This window comes from Copadichromis virginalis, linkage group LG20 (genome assembly GCF_057382275.1).
Source record: "Copadichromis virginalis isolate Kocher_CV1m ecotype Utaka linkage group LG20, C_Virginalis_male_GT1.1, whole genome shotgun sequence".
Lineage (NCBI taxonomy): Eukaryota > Metazoa > Chordata > Actinopteri > Cichliformes > Cichlidae > Copadichromis > Copadichromis virginalis.
This window is the reverse complement of record NC_140637.1, coordinates 12,772,186-12,792,349: the sequence shown is the minus strand read 5'-3', so window position 1 is coordinate 12,792,349 and position 20,164 is coordinate 12,772,186. Positions and strand designations below refer to the sequence as shown.

Genomic DNA, 20,164 nt, shown 5'->3' with positions numbered 1-20,164 from the left:
GAAGTAGCTTTCTGATCTCTTAATAGATCATTTTTAATCCCAACAAATGTTATAATTTTGGCAGTTTGTACTATTTAAGTGTAACATCTAGCTTTGTTAGCTAGCTCTACTATACCAGTGTAATACACTGATGCGATATATTAGAACATAAGCACAGGTGCAGGCATAAGAACAACATTATTATATTAATACTAATTATGTGTGTAAAGCGCATGCATAATATGCACTGAATGTAGCATGCACAGTTTATGGAGCTGAACGCCAGGATGCTGCTTTACTGTTTTTAACACTGTACTTGACCTGCTCGTTTCACACATTTGTTTCATGCTCGTTTGGTTGGGTTTTTAACAAAAAACCTTTTAGGTCAACCTGCTATTTCATCTTTTTTTATTAAACCAATCATGTTTTTACAACAAAAAAAGTCTTTCATCCCAAATTTTGAGTGCAACGAGGAAAAGAAAGACAATTAAGGCCATAATATAACAGAAAAGCCCTTTTTTGAAACCCATCACCTTTGAAGTGGCTTCTGCTGAGAAACGCTTCTCTGCTCAGTTCTAGTCTACTAGTTTACTCGTAGAAACAAAGCACCGCCATGGTGGATATAACCTCCTCGAAAACAAGTTAGTTTCTAATTTGTTTTGGCCCACAGCTCAGAGCCTGAGGAGCATTAAATAAGTCATAAATACACTTACTGTACTACATGTTTTTAAAATACTGTTTCTCAGAAGGTGCTGTGCAGTTTTTGGTGAAGCAGTTGTTCAACTTACTGACATCATGACAGCTACACATTACATCATATTATAGCTGCTTAGAAACGTCAACTTTATTGATCGTTACCACCGACAGCTAACGTTGAATGCCAACTTTAAACTCGGTCCATTCAGTAGCTCAGTGGTTCCAAATAAAGTGCTTTACTGCAATTGCCGCAGGTGACTACATGTCGGAAACTACTAGTTTCTGACATGTAGTTTTGCAAACAAAACTACATGTCTGAAACTAGCCTGTCCATCTGTGGTCTGTCTCTTTCACACAGCGTTAGATGACTGCAGAGTTTTGAGTCTCACCTTTAGTTCTCCTTTGGCCACTCTGAACGCCAGCTCCACGACACTTCCTGCTGCCAGACGTGACGCCGTGGAGGTGTGCGACTCATTCCAAATGGTGTCATTATCAACCTGCCGATCCAAAAATACAAATGATCAGTATGCATTGAAGGAAGCATTAAAAACTACACATTTTATGTCGCTGCTGCTGAAATAATCTCATTTTTTAAAACAGAATCTCCTGCACTAATGTGACTCGAGAGTAAACATGTCACTTTTCTCTCCCATGTTAACACAGATCTATATTTACAAGTCATTTTTCTTTCCATTGGCTTTTTTCTCTCTCCTCTGTTTGTTCGCAACCTGGCATAACTGCATTTGGCTCAGACGATGAAATCTAAGGCATTCCTTTCATCCCGGGTCCTGGACATGTTGTTCTCATTAGTCTGAGTTGTCATGGTTCGACTTGGACTGTCAGGCAAATGTTAGTGCAGGGCTGAGCCAGGTCTCTTTTCCACTCTAATATATTCTCTTTATTTCTGTCTGTTTTGTAATATTCGTGTCTTTGCTGCTTTTCTTTGAAACAGTGTTGACTTTCATTATTTCAGCGATTGTGGCATTTTCTACGGCATTCATTAAGTCTTGGTGTGTATTGTTGGTTTTTCTTACCCCTACACCGCCGCATGGTAACATCACAAACATCCTTTGAGACAGGATCCCTGAAAATCAAAGAGAAATATACATTTTTATTGTGCATTCATACATTTATTAGAAGTAATTGTTTTGTTTTTTAAGCTTGTATAATCCTTTTATGTCATGAGGAATCAGGCATATTGTGATTAAGCTATCATAATGCCATAAATGTCATTTTTGTGTATAAGACAGCATACACAAATACACGCTTCCAAAACACATTTATTTCATATAAATATTTAAAGAGAAGTGCAGAGTGTTTGTCTCCCCCATCTGGCAGTGAGAATAACTGCAGAACTGAAAACTTGTTTTTGATGATAAACTGTTTTTGTCCCTGCCATTAGATTTTTAACAGTTTAATCCCTCAAAAGACTTATACATGCCTGATCTTCATTTAATATTCACCATTTTTCCACTGCTGATGCCTCCAAGCAGCTCCTAACAAACTCTGTCTTCACTGCTATTGTTGATCATCTCTCTTCAGCTCTGTCAAACCAGCCTTTACTGGTTTGAATAAAATTAATCCATTTTGTCATCACTCGATTTAAAACCCAAGTACGCTGCCAAATACAGAGAGATCTGACTGGTTCTGACAGGCATAATCAGCACTGCATGAACTCATTTGGCAGGGATTGAATTCAAAGGACATTTTGTGGATAAAAGTATAATTTCTTTCACTCTAAAACCCTTGAAATTACTCTTTGATGATTCTAAACACAATCAATATGAGGTGAAGCGTACCAGCCAGTTTGCGGTTATCCAGTTTGAGCCTGTTGAGCGGGTTGGTGCCATATAGCAACACGTGACGCTCCGTGTGGACGGACTGCAGCTCCTCCAGAGTGGCTTTACGGCCGCGGATACTCTGCAAGACGAGCATAACATGCATAAAATGATGATACATTCGAAATTAATATCTTATTAATAACAATAATGATACCTGACTAACCATATCCTGTGTGTGTGTGTGTGTGTGTGTGTGTGTGTGTGTGTGTGTGTGTGTGTGTGTCATACCTCGCACTGTCCCTTCAGGCCTCTCTCCTGTAGTCGGGACCAGATGCTCTGTATCCTCCCAGCATGCTCTGGGTGACTGCTGTTATCTCCACAGGTACACTGGTGTTTCAGCATTTGAGAGTCATAGACGAGGCCTGTGTACAAAAAAAGGATTAATAACAACATGTTAGTCGAGATGGCCATTTTGATAAGAACTGCCACCAGTAATCACACACCCACTGTTGCAGATTAACCACTATTAACTGAGCATGCTCCTCACTTATGATTTTTGTCAACATATCAATATAAAGATTTACATTTAATAAAACACAACTAACTCTCGTGAGTAGACCAGCTATTACAGCACATAATTTGTGAAACCATCTGGAAAAACCCTGTCAACTGTTTGATAGATCTGACATGTTATACAGCCCCAGCCTAAAAATAATAAAAATTTGTACACAGAAGGTGCTATATGCATTAGAACACTGTGACTCACCAGTGGTGAAGCGTGGCTTGCTGCTGGTGTCTTGTGCAGGCAGACTGAGGGTTTTCTCTGGCAGAGTGAGAGAGGTGGAGGCTGGGGAAGACTGCGTACGGAACACGGGGCGATGGACGCCCAAGCCACCAACGGCCCCGCCGCCTCCACGCAACACAGGTACTGCCAGGGTCTCCATTTGTCGGTGGAGCTGCTGCAGCTGCTTCTGCTGTTCCCATAGCAACGACTAGTGGGAGAAATTGATAGGGAACATAGATAAATCAGATATACAGTCTATAGTTATCAATAATAAAAGAATAAAAAGGAGAAAAAGTTAAATTACACAAAGAAAAATGTTCAGTTGCTACTAATATGAAATATGCAGATGCCAGTGTTAGGCTGCCATCTACAGGACTGGATGATGAAGAAAAAAATTTCCACAGTTGTGTTTTACCCAACTACCTGTTTGTGTTTGTACAAGAGTGTGTGTGTGTTTGAAGGTAGTCTATGTTTCCAAACCTGATTAAGTATGAGGGCATGCTGCAGGTTCATCTGCTCCTCTTGCGTCTTGGATGCTGATGGCTCCACTTCCCTCAGCGACTCTGACCGCCCTCTGCTGTGATAGGCTGGCTCCGTGGGTGACGTCCCGCCACCGTCCTCTGAGTCCATATCCTCAGAAGGTATCTGATGCAATCTGGGCTTCTCACTGGACTTGGACATCAGCTGTACATGGACATACACACGTTAAAGATGGATTTAAAAGTAAAAAATGTTTGTGAATCTGTGTTCAGTTCACTTTAATCCATTAAAAAGAGAGAAAAAAAAAAAGAACGGCTCAGAATGGCTGATGTCGCAGGTAAAGTGAATTTAACGAGTGAAGGGCAATGAGCTGTGACAAGAGGCTTAATAAAACAATCTCAAGAAAGGCTCAGCCTCCCCCATACCCCCCTTAATGACAAACCTGGGTGTACCTTTAATCATGTTTAAAAGGTTACAGGCAGCCAGTTTTATCAGTCTTGATGCAAATGTGGCAAAGAGGAGATCATGTATGATCTCAAACAGCAATGAAAGGTGCACATGTATTCCTACCTTGCCCAGGTGTGTCTGCTGTTTGAGCCTCTCCAGTAGTTGTGTGTTGTGCTGTTGTTGTAGGAGATGTGTGTGAAGCGCGTGGGGACTCTGAGGAAGGGGTTCTGAGCGTGCTCTGCTCAGGGGCTTGTGTGATTGAGCACCTCCAGCAGACAGGTGGTCCAACGGCTGCGCAAACTGAAGCGGAACGGAGTCTAGGCCTTGAACTGCCAAGAGACAGGGTGATAAAGAGGAAATTCACTTGCGTGAAAGCAAAGACATACGTTCAAACAAAATGAAAAGAAAGAAAAGTTACTCAAATGAAGCACACAAAAAAGGTGAGAGATTAAAAATAGTCTGAAAGTCAACAAAAGTGCATTCCCAATGTAACCACCAGGTGGTGCTGTAACATTTCATTCACTAAAACTAATAACAGGGTTACACAACTGTCAATACCATGGATGTGCATATTTTGCAGCGTTGTGCTTCTGTTTTAATGCTGATGTAGTTTAGCAAATAAATCACACATAACATTAAAATGAAAACTTTTCAACTGTGAACTGCAGAGCTTTTGCCTCAACACTGTGGATGAGTGCAGAGTCTCACCGGTGAGTAGCGGAGTGCGGACCAGTCCAGATGGCTCCAGGATGATGACAGGTAGGTGTGGGTTCATCTGCCCTGCCTGATCTTCTCTGCTGAGGGGGAGGAACACCGAAGAGCCACCGGCAGTGACCACGGGTACTCGACTGACCTTCAGCGAGGACAGCTCTCCTTCAGTCTGCACACACAGTTGAAAAAAACTTTGTAGTCACAGCAAACACACTAGTTTACGTTCAACACGGATGAATTCACAGGACAACAAATAACAACACACATTTCATTGTGACAAACATTTCTGTGTTGATCAGTTCTGACGACACTGATGTAACGCGGAAGTGACATAACCGCCTAAAGTGTCTTTTAATTTCATCACGCTGTAATGTCAGAAAGACAGAGTTTCAGGTCATAGTGAAACAGCAACTCCTGAGAATCAAGCTTCCTTTAATTGACTTACTTCCTTTGTAAAACAGGATATGTGAAACAGAGATTATTTCATTCACTTCAGAGAGATTTTGAAGTCACTGTGATGTGACTTAGGTTAATTGTAACACTACAGACTGCACTGCACAGTCATCTCAACACTCAGATTTGAGTCTAGATAATTTATTATAACACAAATTTAATAGTGCAAACCTCCGCCAAATCAGCTCACTCTCTGCGCAGCCTTTACTTTCAAGGACACAGTGAAGTATTTTGTATATATCTGTTTTGTTTTCTTTGTTCTCTTTACATTCAGAAGTTTGGAGTGCCATAAGAACAAATACAAAGTACAGGCTTTTGTTATTTGCCTTGCTGAAATCCTTTTTAATATACGGTTTATAATATATTGGGTTATAGTAAATATATAGCATTCATTTTACTGTTAAGTTTTTTTTTTTATGTTTAGCAATAAATAGCAAAGGAAAAAAAACCTTATTCAGAAACAGTGTACATTAATTTTTTTACCTTAATGTACATAACAAAGTCATAATAATTAATATGATATTTAGAATCCTTATATAACATTCCCTGTATGCCTGTATGTTGTCAATACAAACTGGTAACTGGAGTGGTTCTCATGTAGTGCTTTTCTACTCCTACCTACAACATGACTTAGTCACCCCTTCACATCCAATCATAAAACCACTTTTTTTCCTATGCTTTCTAGCTAACAGTCACACACATCGACACTCTGATGGATGCATCAGAGAGCAACATGTGGTTCAGTATTTTGCCCAAGGATACTTTGGCAAGCAGTCTGGAGCAGCCAGGGATCAAAGCATGAACCTTACCAGTAGTAGATTAGTTCCATCGCCTGAGCTACAGCCAACCCTAACCCACCCACACAAGGAAATTAAGAAACATAGTTTTAAATAGCTCTATATCGCATTATGACTTTTCACCTTCATATCAATCTATTGTGAGGTCAGAGGTCAAATGTGTCACGATATTTAAAACTTCAATCACAGTTTCTATGTTATAAGGCTTTTTGTCACTTTTTGATTAACAAATAATCAAGTTGACCTTGAACAGATGTTTAACATGAAACTGCTCTACACCCCTAAAAAGTTCAGTCAGAATTCATCCAAAACCTTTCGAGATGTCGCGTTTACAGACAGAATGACAAAATGACACGCACACACACACATAAACGCTACCAGAAACATAACTTTCTTGGCAGAGGTAAGAAATGAGTTCAGTTTTTACCCTCGAGTTAGCCGGTAGTCCCAGTGTGATGGTGGGCAGGGTGGAGGGACTCTGGATGGTGAAGTTAGCTAGAGTACCATCTCTGAGCAGCAGTTTCTGGGCCTGAGAATACCAAACATAAACATGATGTAAAATTGAAATCCAACTGAAACTGTGCTGATGAAAATAAACTTTCCTAATCTACACCATATGTGAAAAAAACTAACAAACTGATTTTCACATTTTAAACCAAAGCTGGTATACTGTCTAACATTTTCTACTGTTAATAATAACTGAAAATGTTATTATTTAGAATAATTTCAGTCTGTTTTGAGCTACTCTACACCAGCATGGTCTAATGAAACCTAAGCTAATGTTTTGTCTCTAGCTGCCTCTACACTGGGAAATCATGAGTCAGACATTCGCAGCAGGTGTGACAGAGGTTGCTTTGTTTTGACTTTGATGATTAAATGAATTATGTATAAACAGCTGACAAACAGTGTTCCCATACTCTTATGGATTTAAACATATCATTACCCAGCATCTCAGCAGCAGCCAATGCATGGAAAACAACTTTTTAACCCTGCTCAAAATGCCTGTTTTACTATTTTACTAAAACAAGTGTGAAAATAACTTAATATCATTACGTCAACTTAGATAGAGTTAATACAGTAAAACTGAGAGGACTCAACAGCACTGTGTGTGTGTGTTTCTTGTCAAACCTCATGTGAGAGGCCGCCTGCAGATGGCAGCAGTCCATTCTCATTAGGCAGACTGTCGTTAGGAGAGCTACAGCCAGAGACTGGAGTGCTGCTGCTGCTCGGGGACGAGTCTGCAGACAGACAGACAGAAGGTGAGTTTGATATTTGACTATGAAGCTCGATTGTGTTTCAATCACATCACAGCAGATCAATCAAACAATCATGTACAAAACAAACAAACAAGGCAAAAAAACAAAAATGAACAAATGAAAAACGTTGCTCGCATCGGTAATAATTGAGAACAGCTTACGGCTACAATAATGCAGCGCTCTTGTGTATTGCTGCATTTGTGTGTCTGTAAGGTTACCCAGTGTATCAGGAACTCTGTGCTTGACAGTGGGTGGGGCACTGTCTTTGCGGGTGAGCGGACTCTTGCGGGTATTCAGGTGTTTCTTCAGCTTGTTTTTCACCTTCAGATTAGGCTCCGACGCTAGTGAATAAGAGATGAACAAAGGAATATTACTTCATGCTGTTTGCTGACTGTAAAAGCTGAAAATGAATCAATTTCCATGTAATGAAATCCCAAATGTTCACAATGTGTCATAACAGGAAAATGTTAGTGTTACCAAATACTTAATCCACAGGAACTCTTACTCTCTGGACTGAGTAAAGATTATTCAGTAGTTTTTGATAGAAAGGTTGGAGACAACCTTTCAAAATAAACATACATATACATACATATACATACATATATATATATATATATATATATATATATATCGTAATTGTCGGGCTATAAGCCGCTACTTTTTGCACCAGCTTTGAACCCTGCGGCTTTTAGTCAGGTGCGGCTTTTCTATGGATTGTCCATGATTTTTGTCATATCGTAAGACGATTTGTTTTGTTTGTTCCGGTGTTGTACGGCACTACGTTGCCTGGCGGAAGGGCATGTGACACACAGTATCGGGTTCAAGAGTGGTATGTTGGTCACATGTCCATCCGCCAGGCAACATAGTGCCGTAAAAGTAGCGCGAAAAACAAACTTCAAAGTAGTGCTATGCGTTCAGCGGGAGTCGTGGATGATGTGCGGCGATAAACGTGCGAAAAGCAAGTTATGCCCAACTCCACCGGTGGAATCTGACAGCGTGGAAAAGTGTAAAAACATCCATGATCACCAACGGATTTCGAAGGGCTGGACTGCTGCATGATGGAGAGGAGGACACCGCCACGGCCCTTCAGAGGGTGTTCGACTCTGACACTGACAACAAAGGAAAGAAGCTGAGAGTGGATGACGTAGCCATCCTGAGCCTGTTCGTATCCGACACTGGAGAAGAGGACTTTGGTGGTTTTAGTGCGCAGGAAGATGGTGGTGAATGACTGACTTTTCTTCTTGTTAAAGCCGTGTCACTGCACCTGAGCCTAAAAGGTAGTCCAATCTATTTTTCTGGTGTGCCCTAGGTTATTGTTATGTACTACATTTGTTACTCATTTATGAAGCACAGTACATGTTTCCTACTTGTAATTACCGCTACTTGTACATATACCTAAAAAGTTATGCAAATATGTACCCATAACTTGTTTTTCAAAATATTAATAAAAGGGATGTGTCTCCAAACAGCCATCTCTTTCCTGACAATTCGATTTGTGCATATTCTCTTACATATGATAAGTCAACATTGAAACACCTGCGGCTTTTAGTCAGGTGCGGCTAATGTATGTACAAAACAGGATTTTCCCCTGATTTTAGCTTGTGCGGCTAATATTCAGGTGCGCTTTGTAGTCCGGGAAATACGGTATTTTATTTTATTTTTTTAAACAGATTTTGATTCCTCCGGTTTTGGCATGAAGTCAGGAGCAGTGCAATATTTCTTCCCTTCTGAAAGAACTAACTGAAGTAAATATTTCACTTTGCTATTTGAATGATAAATGATAAATGACCAGGCTGTCTTCGGGTCTTTCACGTCATAACTCACTTTCACTTCCCTATAGTGTCAATTCATAGCTTCCGCCATGATATGTATTCGTCAGATTTCTCCTTAATAGGATTTTGCGTCAAATGTTTCACCTGCTCTGCGCAGCGGCGTGCCCTCTGGACCCTCATGAGGGGGCTGCGTTGAAGAGGAAACAAGAGTGGGTATGCTAGGGTCAGGGCCCAGCTTTCTGCAAAAAACACAACATAACAACAATTACACATCAAGCCATTCATGTAAACACCTGGTACAGCTTTACTTCAAATTCACGATATAAAGTGCATTTAAAGAATAACACTATTATTATGATGTGACTGTGTTGTACACTTAGTGTTTTGTGTTCTGCTTGTTCACACATGCTGCGTTACCTGTATTGGACAGGAGGTGCAGTCAGAGAGTTAGCGTTTGTTCTTTCCAGCTCAGCCTTTTTCTGCTTCTTAAGAATCACCTCCTGGAGTTTCTGTTTCACTAAGGAACTTGCCACCGCGCCTGTCAATCAGCCACAGCAACCAATCAAATCCACAGAAACATTTACCAGCTGTATCAGCATGAAGGGAGGAGCAAGCCCTGCCTAAAGCACAGTGTTCACAGCTAGACATTATTTGCATAGTTGTGCAGGAAATAAATACATAAATAAAACGCAAATACTATACATGCATGTATGCTTCCGAGTGTCGATGCATTTGTGTGCAATGCACTGTGAAGTCACCGGTTAGGCCTGAGACTATGTTTGCTTCCATTCTTGTGTGTAAGTGTGCACACCGAGGTGGCAGCTGGTGCTAGGAGTGATCAAGTCAATATTGACCCAGGGACTTTATGTGCCTGGATGCAAAACTATATTTATCTCCACTTTTTCAGGTTATATTTAGATCTCACTTCAAAGAAAGCAGCTTTGCAATTGAAGAAACACTGTGTAGCAAAGATGAAGATGATCTCTTGCAGGGACTTTCCTCTCTGGCCATGATTAGTACTCTGGGCCATAATTATTCTTAAATTTGTGGAAATGGTTTTATGAAAAGTGAAAAAAATAAATAAATATTAGCTGGAGTCTTGTAGAGACCTGTAGAGTAGCAAAGTTAGAGTTTAATTTCCAATTTTGTGTGTGGGTGTGTGTGTGTGTGTGTGTGTGTGTGTGTGTGTGGACTCACTCTGTTGACTCTTGTCTTTGTGCTTTAGCTGCTGCAACTCTTGTTGTTTCTCGTGATGTTCGTGCTCTCGCCTCCTTTGTTCCATATTAAACTACCCCACCAAACACATACACAGATTAGCAACATTTATAAAGCAAAAAGTCAGGTAAGACTGCAGTGTAATAAATATATTGTACACAAGTTTTCCCAAGAAGTCTTTTATGGTTTTACTCAGTTTTTTCCCCCTTACCCGGATTTGCTGGTGAAGCTGTTGTTGGGAGAAGGAGCTGCGAGGTTGTGGGGAGAATGGTGAAAGGTGTAAAGGCGGGTGCAGCGGGGTGAGGAGCACCGTGTCCGAACCAGGGCGCATCCCCCGCTCTCCCACCCTGAGATCCATGGGAAACAGCAAGGATGTGCGCGACACTGCCACTGCCACTGAGGAATCTGGGAAAAGGCAAGGATAAAGTGAAGAGAGAGAGACAGTTTGCCCAATCCTCAATGAGGAACAGTTGATGCTCTGTGGGAAGTGCTGAAAAAACAAACATTTAGGATTTCAAGGAGCACATGGGAGTCGCTATGAAGCAGGCTTTATATAAATTGCTTTACAATAAAAACGGAAAAGCACAAAATTATTTGGGCCTTCTAGATCTGTGCTTGAAATAGCTTTCAGGAACCTTGGGACAAATTACAACAGGATTTGAAACTACAGCAGTGAAAGCATGAAAGGCTCTTCAGCAACTACCTAAGCTGATGCCCAATGCAGTACACCAAGACCCAAAGTGAAGGAATAATAAGAAACTGACACAGGAATCAAGAAAGTTGGGTTTATGTAAACACAACAAGTAGAAACAGCATTCCTGAAGCATTTATGGCATCTGTGTAGGTCTTTCATTACCAACACTCACACGACACACACACACACACACACACACACACACACTTCCATGCTTTTTGCTGTTGGGATTATCTGCATCGCACAGCTGAGTCAATGGGAAAGATTGCCTCACCCAGTGCTAAAAACAAGATCCAGGGAGGGAACAGCTTGGGAACAGCTTGGGGGTGGGGGGTTTCCGTCCATGAGGCACACACAGACACAAATGTCTACACATGACTAAAAATAAATAAATAAATAAAATAATATACAGTGGCTCAAACCAAAAAAGAGACAGAGCTGTAAGCACATATAGGTATTCAAATATATCTCACCACACATGTGGATAATGCTGCAGCAGGTGACACACATTCACCTGCATATGTTGGTTTATTTATTCACACATTTGAATAACCACCCACGCATAAACAAGCTTTCCGAAAGCAAGCAGGCACACGTACGGTGAAAAACATTTACACACAATCACGAGCTGCACACAAAATAGGCTTGAGTAAATACCGATTGCACAAACCTGCCTAATGCTTAAACTTGCATGTGTGCACAAACACGCGCACGCGTGCACGCACACACACAGCACAATGAAATAACTTCATATGACATCATCTTGGGTGCCGCTCAGATGTCGGGCTGCAGAGTGTGAAGTAAATGTCACTCACAGCGTGCCCTGGCCTGATGCCAATAGCAGCACTTGACTGGATATGGGCATGAAGGGAAATGAATAGATGCCACAGTCTCAGGGGAATTTGTAAAGTAATCGCCAAAATTAATCTTATTTGTATTCGTGCAAACAAAACGATCTGCTTCCAGTCTGAAAAACAAGACCACCTTACGAGCCAGGAGCCGGTGGTGGTCAGGTAAGTCAAACAGCTTTCACCAAGGAGACTGCAGCTCGAATCCCACACTATCATAAAAATAAATATTTTTACACTTAAGCTGCCTTTTCTCTCACTGTTTGGTTAGGTTTGAGAAAAGATTGTGGTTTAGGTTAAAAGAAGTCCTTTACCGCATGTCTGACAGCTACTACATTTTGTAGGTTACCTCAGTCACGAGTCCTAACAGAGGAGTTTAAAGAAAGAAAAAAAATACTCAATGTAGTCAGAAAACACACTTTCAGTTTCAAAATCTTGCTGCCCTTCATGAAATACAGGACCATTCATGTTTATGTGCACCACATAACGTCAAGCAAACTGCCTGAGGGCCAGAAACTCACCTTTAAAAGCAGCCAATCCAGCCCCTTTAGTTGGCCTTGGAAAATGTAAAAGATTTAAATAAAGGAGGGAAGATTTTTCTTGTTTTTTTTGTCTGAACTTTTAATTCCGTCCGAGCCAGAAGTCTAAAGTTTTACAACAAAACTATCTGGTTAAGCCAAGAAGCTGTGCTGATGCTTTTTAAAAGTTTATTACAGTGACCGCAGAATGACTGAAGATGGAAATTTAAAGCACCATGTTGACATTGTGCATCTCACGCTGATCATCATTCGCTTTGTAAATGGATGATTTATTCATTGTGAATAATTACATAATGTGCATGGACTTCTTCAGAAGGTGACTATTTTTACAATCTGCGACAAGGCTGGGCATGAACACAACAGTACAGAAGACAGATGATGTCAGTAGTGCTGTGTCTCCTAGAACAAACATTAAACCTCACCTACTGTATTAGATCGTCAGTACTCTTCCTCCATATTAGGCTACAAATGCAGAAAGACATCCCGAATGCCGGCCGTGGCTGGAATAATAGAAATCCCTTGGCAAACACACACATTCACAAAGACACAGGCGGCTATGCACACATATTTTCTTTAATGACAACACAGAATAATAACGTCATTATTCTGAGGAAATGTAGAGGAGAACACACACACACACACACACACACACCATTGTCTGTCACCCTGCTCTCCTGAGTGATAAATAGCAAATGGCACTCTATTCCAACATTTACCTACATAGACGTCTTTGTTTCTACAGGGAAACCACAATCTCTCTTCTAGAGTAACCCAGTGATGTCACCTGCAGCTTCTAGTTAGTTGTCAAAAAAAATAAATTAAAAACAAAAAAATAAATTAAAAAAAACACAACGAAGATGTCCATGAAATGCTGACCTACACACACACACACACACACACACACACACAAAACAGCTTTCTCTTATTAATTTCAAGAGTTTGGAAAAATCCTCATTACTGCCAAATGTTGCTAAACTTGCTTGTCTTTATGAAGAACTTACAAAACATGAAATCACTTGGCAGTAGAGCGCAATTATCTCAGCAGAATACAATGTAAAAAAGTTTTTTATAAACTTGTTACTCCCTGATGTGTAATCTGTGTACCAAGCTATAACTTTATTTGACACTGTTGATATCCAGCAGACCTCTAAGGAACGTCTGTTACATGTTACTCTGCATTCAAACTAGACTGACCAGGGGACTGGAATCAGTTGATTTCCAGCACTCTTGACCCGGACCAGACATTGTCCGGTAAGCCCATGTGAACGGGAGTGCAGGACACACACACACTCACAGCCTCGCACTGACATGCCGTTAGCGTGGAACCTCACTGTGAATGAAGACCCAAAGTAAACGCAACCATCCTAATATCTGGTCTTTGTCCTTTAACAAGATATAAACATTTGCCAGTAATTATTTAAACACAGGACAATCATTTTGTTTTTGTATTTCGGGGGGTTGAAAATCGTGTAATTATACTGGTTTTGGTACAAACTACTGCATTTCTAGTATTGTGATGTGCTTACATTGGAGTATCCGGTTGTTCAGTGATGACGCGACGAATCCTACTTCCGGGTCTAAAGTAGTCTGCGTTTAATATGGCTTTTGTGTTGTTAACATGTTTAATGTTATGTATTTTCTTCTATTTAATCTCAAAAAGCTCCTAAAACAGTCAGTGATCACTGTTGACCTCCCTCGGCTTTTATTACCGCTAATCATTTATTTAAGCTCAGTTTTTAAAACCTTAGGATGTAACTACAGCCCAGCCCATGCAGCAGTATATGAATGACTAACCTCGTATTGTGGATGGATTATCTCAGTTGTTCTCCTGGCTGAAGTTTGGTCCTTTTACAGCATCCTGCCATGCGATTACATTTGTTCCTGACCACCGAGAACACTCACGGTAACTTTTATCGAGTGGAAAAAAAGTTAGCTTGTTTATATTATGCTAACGTAGCTGTGTCGCTAGCGGTCACGCAGCACATCATTATATACCAGCTAGCCCAACTTCAGTAACCCTACAAACGTTACTGCTGTTTAGTTTTCTGTCTTCATTTATGCTGGAAGTGATAGCAGAGTTGTACGTTTTAATTTGTTTCCAAAACCCCGCAGTCAGGACATGCTATATTGTATTTAGATAGAAGCTAGCGAGCTAACTCCCTGCTAACTTCTAACTCCGTTAAATGTCATAAATTCCGTTTTCATGGATGCCTGGATGTTAAACTCAATTGTTACACCTGGTAGAGCAGAACGCTGATCATTTTATTAAAGATGAAAGACTTTAGACAGTTTTTCAACTCTCAGTAATGCCACAGTGATCGTTTGATATATGGACCTGCAGCGGAGTTTAGACCCAGACACGGCTAGTGACGTCAGACTGAACAACCGGATAGGACTCAGTAGTCATCCTGGTTGAATGCCTCATGAGCTGCCCATGAAGCCAACATGACTTTAAGGCTAGACACCATGTAGTGGTTTAACTTCTGCAGGCACATTTAAATCATTCAAAGTCTCTCTCTCTGGGGCCTCTCCCAGTAATACGAGGCTCTGGTGTTTTCAGTTCCCTTAAAGAATGGCATTATGTTACACTTCATTACATCTGCATGTTGCACTCAGATAGAAATAACAAATCTTGGCCTTGTGCTTATGATTGCATGTTGATTTTATTTAAAAAGCACAGCTATTTTCTGCAAATAGAGCTGGGAATGCATGTGCTAAAATAACATGCATATCATGCACACATACATTTAAGCAATAGGTCCTTTTTCGAGCATTAGTAACATGATACTCATGAAAGCCAAAGAAAGTTGAGAAACTAATTTTAAATTTATTTTAAAACCCCCACTGCATTTGGAACTTGATGGGTTTTATGTATTTATTTGTCCCAAAGTTCCGGAGGAGTACCAAAGAGGTTATGTTTTTGGTAATGCGTGGTAATTGTGTGTGTGCCATTCTTTCTGTGTGTAAACATGACAGTTTGGAAAGAATTCTGGGGTGTAGGGCGGGGTCATCTTAACTATCCATTAAAATATGACTTTCATCCATCAAAGTCTTCAAGGTCGACTTAATGATTTATTTGAGAAAAATGTTTACTGAAAGCCTGATAACTATGATTTTTAATAGCTGACCCCAAAAATATGTTATATCACTAAAGGAAGTACAGTCAAGAGAGAGAATGTGCTGTCTAATTATTTGGAAATATACTGAAGTAGTAAAATACTATATAATAAGGTCAAGTTATTTATGTCCAGTGACAGACACACACACACACACACACACATATATATATAAACGATAGTACTGTTTCCTTAACAGTAAATACTGCCCAGAGAGTGAGCTGTGCTTCTTGTTAATGTGTCTTTTTTAGCCTTACACTAAATCTGAGACCAACATTCAGAAAACAACGTGGTCGTGCATTCAGCATCGGCAGACTTTTATACTAAAACAAAACGGTGCCCACATCTTCCAGTCAAGGGTAACAAAGTAACTACTCTGTGTGTTTAAATGTGCACAGAACTCCAAGACTTCTTGTTGCCAAGATTAAAACTTCAACATACCTAACACTGTAATAGGTTACGTTTTATTTTGAAATTTGGATTTAACGGTGACACACAGCTAAGCTCTTTGTGAAACAAAGACAGACAAATTCAACTGAGAGGTTTACATTCAGTGAGTGTGTTTGTGCGAGTGAGAACGTGTGGGAGTGTCAGTGTGTCATTATGAAAATTACCAAGGGTGCAGTACGATACTGCTCGCCTAGTTGCAGAAACCGTTGGGAATGTGCTGAATTATCAGGCAGATTATGTAGATTAGGTGCATGTCCTCAATGAAGACAACATGAAATTCAAATGGGTGCGTCCAGATGTGTGTGACTGATAGAGAGAGACAAGGAGTCCTTCCCACAGCAAGTGATTTTGGGTAATCCCTTACATCTGAGTCCTCCCTTCTTCTATTCTTTTATTCTGTACTGGTGTACAGCTCAGTCTGGACTGGTTTTACAGGTAAGACAAGGATATGCAAAGGCCTCTCTCTCGTTCTCTCCCTCGCTTGGTATTTTCCTCTCTCCCTTTCTTCCTCAAAACCATCTTGTGGAGTGGAAAATGGGGCGAGAGAGAAAAAGCCGCTGCAATAAAACTGAGGAACACTGGAAAGAAAAAAAAACAACCCCAAAACAAAACGAAAAAAGTACAAGCAGACAAGAAAGGTGAAGAGGTCCCCTCTCTTTAACACCGTGTAGATAAGGCGAGTTATTCTCACTCACTGAGAGCTGACAGCCAGAATAGTGCCACAAGTGAGAACCACTCACTATAAAGTCAACAATCAACCACTTTGTGTCTTGTCACACATCCAAATATAGTTAGAACTCCTTCTCTTTTCTCTCTGCTGCATGCGTGTGTGTCTAAATCACACTACACCTTTTAGAGGCACCAGCTAATTTCAGAAGATAAAAATGTCATTACCGCAAGGTATCTGTTGAGCTGCAGGCACAAAAAAAAGACTCCAATGCAAATTAGGACCTTTCAGATGAAAGAAAGAATAAGCACAGTTAACAGAGGTTCAACGACATTCAGAGATCAAATCAAATCAAATCTGAAAGAAGGCTGCCTTTTGACTCCGATTTTCGAGTCTTTCTCTTTAAGCCTGAGACGGCATTCATCCATGTTATTACAGTGCTTTTTCAAGCTTATGTAATAGAAGAATCCACCTGTGTTTATAATGTGGAGTCAAATATGATCGCGCACACACTCTGAACACCTGTCAAACCATTGTGCGCTTAGTGTGATGGTATTTGAGGATGTGCGCGTGAATACTTGCTCCATAGAATTCCTGATCCAAGCCTGCAGCATGTCTTTGGAGCGCTTTGCCAAGGAAAACCGTTCCAGTTTCATCCAAAGCAAACAAATGCACGATCAGACCCATGGGGTTTAAGCCTGGCTCTTCTTAAGTAAGCAGCTTCTTATAATCTGCAAAAACTAAACTAAAATAACACACTGCAGCAGTTATTGGAAGCAGGATGAGAAATGGTCAGCTCTTGAAGCCACATATTGACACAAATAGAAGTGGCTTTATGAAACTTTATGTCACCATTTTCTGATGCAATGTAAATCTGGCAAATGACAGCACTTAGCAGCGTGACTTTTGATCTATACTAGGCTACTACTAGAAATTCCCTCGATGCTAAATTGCACACTCGTGCAACGTATATTCCTGAAATCCTACTACTTCTCACTTCCTTATTTGCCAAACCAAAAATCTGAACTTTATGCTGGAAGTGCATTTTAAACCTTCCTCTATGTTGCTGACTCAACCAGAACCATCCATCGATAATAGCAGCAGAAAACTATGTCAAAGGCAGGTTTTACTGCATAGTATTGCGGGCACATGGAAGTTGAAGTAAACGCTAAAAATCTCACATGTTGATTGATTTCATTCGATTAATATTGCCACCATTCCCTCACAGGAACCGCTGGCACGTGCAAACAACCAGAGCAGTCATCCCAAAACCATTTAAGTGTATAAAAGGTGTGTGTGCATGTAACAAACAGATGGGACTGCAAGTGTGTGGTTATGTCAGTATACGTGTGTGTGTAATAGAAGAAGGTTGATGTATAATGCACTGAGGGTCCAGTTTCCCAAGTCCTCAACGAGTTTCCATAAACATCCAGTGCTGCTGTGTGTGAGATCAGCAAGAGCACACACACACACACACACACACACACACACACACACACACACACACACTGTGCTGCCGCTGTTAAAAAAAGTTTAGTAGTAACTGTCGAAGCACAGTAGTGCAGTATCAAAAAAAAGTGAGACACAGGGCTGAGAATTAAACAACGCAAGAAAGAAGCTCTTTAACTTTCTGCACCGCTCTCTTTAATACACAAGCTGGGCTGATTGAGGTCAGTCATCACACTCTCAGACGCACACATCACAGCAGGGTTCTAGTGCGCGGTATCCAGTGAATTTCGTACAAGTTTTCCCTCACCGTACTCTCTCTTAAAAAAAAACCAAACTGTCGCATGCACAAGTACACACATGGAAGTAACAATAAAAAAAGTCAGTGGCACATACCCGTGTTTGTCTTGTAAATATCCGGCAATGTGAAAGCCCCAGTAGCACTTCTGCCTCAGCCAACTCACAGCAGGATCTATAATTAGACAGAGAGCTCCACTCCCCTCCAGTCATCTTTTACTGTCGGCCACATCCTCTTTTTTTTTTCTTTAACTCCTTCTCTTTCTTTCCTCCCTCCCTCTCTCTGCCTCTATTTGGCGAATCTCTCTGACACCAGACTGTTCATTTCATCATTTTGCTCACACTCCCTCACTCACCTGGAGCAAAACAGTCCTAAGAATATCATAATTAGTATAGTAAGTATAACAAATAAAATCTGAACTACATAAATTAAGTGATAACTCACATCTGTAGTAACACTAAAGGAAGCGTTCTAAATCCTCACGAGCGCACACCTCTGTACAACTAAAAGCATATTTCAGCCCCACAAACACACTACACATTTTCCGCATCACACTCTTGACACAGCAGTGACCGTTAGTGTCTTGCCACCAGGGGATCTTTGAAGTCCATCCCATAAACAACATGGATTGCAACCATGGTAACGGGGGCGGTCATGTCAGCAGGAAGTCGAGTCTATAAAAACACAACAATGAGAGAACCAGGGTGGCTTCCTGTTTAAGAGCTCAGTTTAGACTCCCATTTCCTCCCCTCTCCTCCTCCCCCTGCTGTTGTTGTGACGCTGACGCTGCCACAGTGCCCTTGAGCCCTACAGCTGGAAAGTTTCTCATTAGAATAACACTGCTTTCTCTGAAGGCCTCTTTGTCGGACACTATCGCCTGATCGGTTCAAATCGCCATTTCTGTTCACGATGAGCCGAGAGTCTGACATCCATTAACGACTCAGATTAATGACTAACACTGGCCCTGAAGGCAACAGACTAATGTAATGAACACACACGTTATAGGCACATGGAAAACTACTAAGTCAGCTATTGACAGCCCAGATAAGTTGTGTTTCATCCATTTCAATTGTTTGTAGTACTAAATAGGCTCAGACACAGCTTAAAGAGTTCAAGAACTTTGCAGTGCTACTTGACCAGGACATTTAGTTTTTCCACTACTCAAGGAATACTTTGGCTTTTTAGGACATTATCTCAGCTAATTTTTAGGAAGCAGGAGTGGTGCAAGAAATTTTTTCCACTGTTGTCAGTACATGTTAACAAAACACATGTTACAGGAATGACTAAAACAAATTTTTTAAACAGCATATTAAAAAAAAAAAAAAAAAAATCTCAGCTGTAAAGCTTACTATAACTTTTTTTTTTGAGGGGGAGAAGTGCCACTATGGGGCAAACTGGTCACAGCAATTCGACATCTTTTTCAATGGATTGTTCAATTCCTTCCTGGTTTCCACAGGTGGAGCTGTTTGTTTTGTCTGTCGGCCATGGCGACACCTGATTACACTGTTAATTTTTTCTTCTTTTCCATTTTTGGAAAGGAAGAAAAGAAGAATGATTTGTTCATCTTGACTTTTAGGTTCTTACGAAGCGTCTTACAAGGAAAGATCCAAGTCACTGGGGGAGGGACTCAGAAAACCTATTGCAAATACAGATTTTGTCATTTAGCATTTAGTACAGAGCAACAATAGTAACAGCTAATCAAACAGAGTAAAAAGCACAAGACATGGGGGTGTAT

General features: G+C 40.7%; 1 protein-coding gene across 2 annotated transcripts in view; it reads right to left on the bottom strand.

Annotated features, from left to right (window-relative positions):
- Positions 1–20,164, bottom strand: part of hdac7a (histone deacetylase 7a) — a 57,457-nt gene that overhangs the window by 9,683 nt on the left and 27,610 nt on the right. For both annotated transcript variants that reach the window (XM_085443111.1, XM_085443112.1), the window contains exons 3-17: positions 10,583–10,776; positions 10,354–10,444; positions 9,574–9,694; positions 9,301–9,395; positions 7,603–7,725; positions 7,257–7,366; positions 6,556–6,657; positions 4,876–5,047; positions 4,291–4,496; positions 3,721–3,924; positions 3,223–3,448; positions 2,745–2,878; positions 2,475–2,595; positions 1,710–1,759; positions 1,065–1,172 (exon numbers count right to left, since the gene is read on the bottom strand). In XM_085443111.1, coding sequence (XP_085299237.1) covers positions 1,065–1,172; positions 1,710–1,759; positions 2,475–2,595; positions 2,745–2,878; positions 3,223–3,448; positions 3,721–3,924; positions 4,291–4,496; positions 4,876–5,047; positions 6,556–6,657; positions 7,257–7,366; positions 7,603–7,725; positions 9,301–9,395; positions 9,574–9,694; positions 10,354–10,444; positions 10,583–10,776 — 2,057 coding nt within the window. The remainder of the gene's footprint in view (positions 1–1,064; positions 1,173–1,709; positions 1,760–2,474; positions 2,596–2,744; positions 2,879–3,222; positions 3,449–3,720; positions 3,925–4,290; positions 4,497–4,875; positions 5,048–6,555; positions 6,658–7,256; positions 7,367–7,602; positions 7,726–9,300; positions 9,396–9,573; positions 9,695–10,353; positions 10,445–10,582; positions 10,777–20,164) is intronic.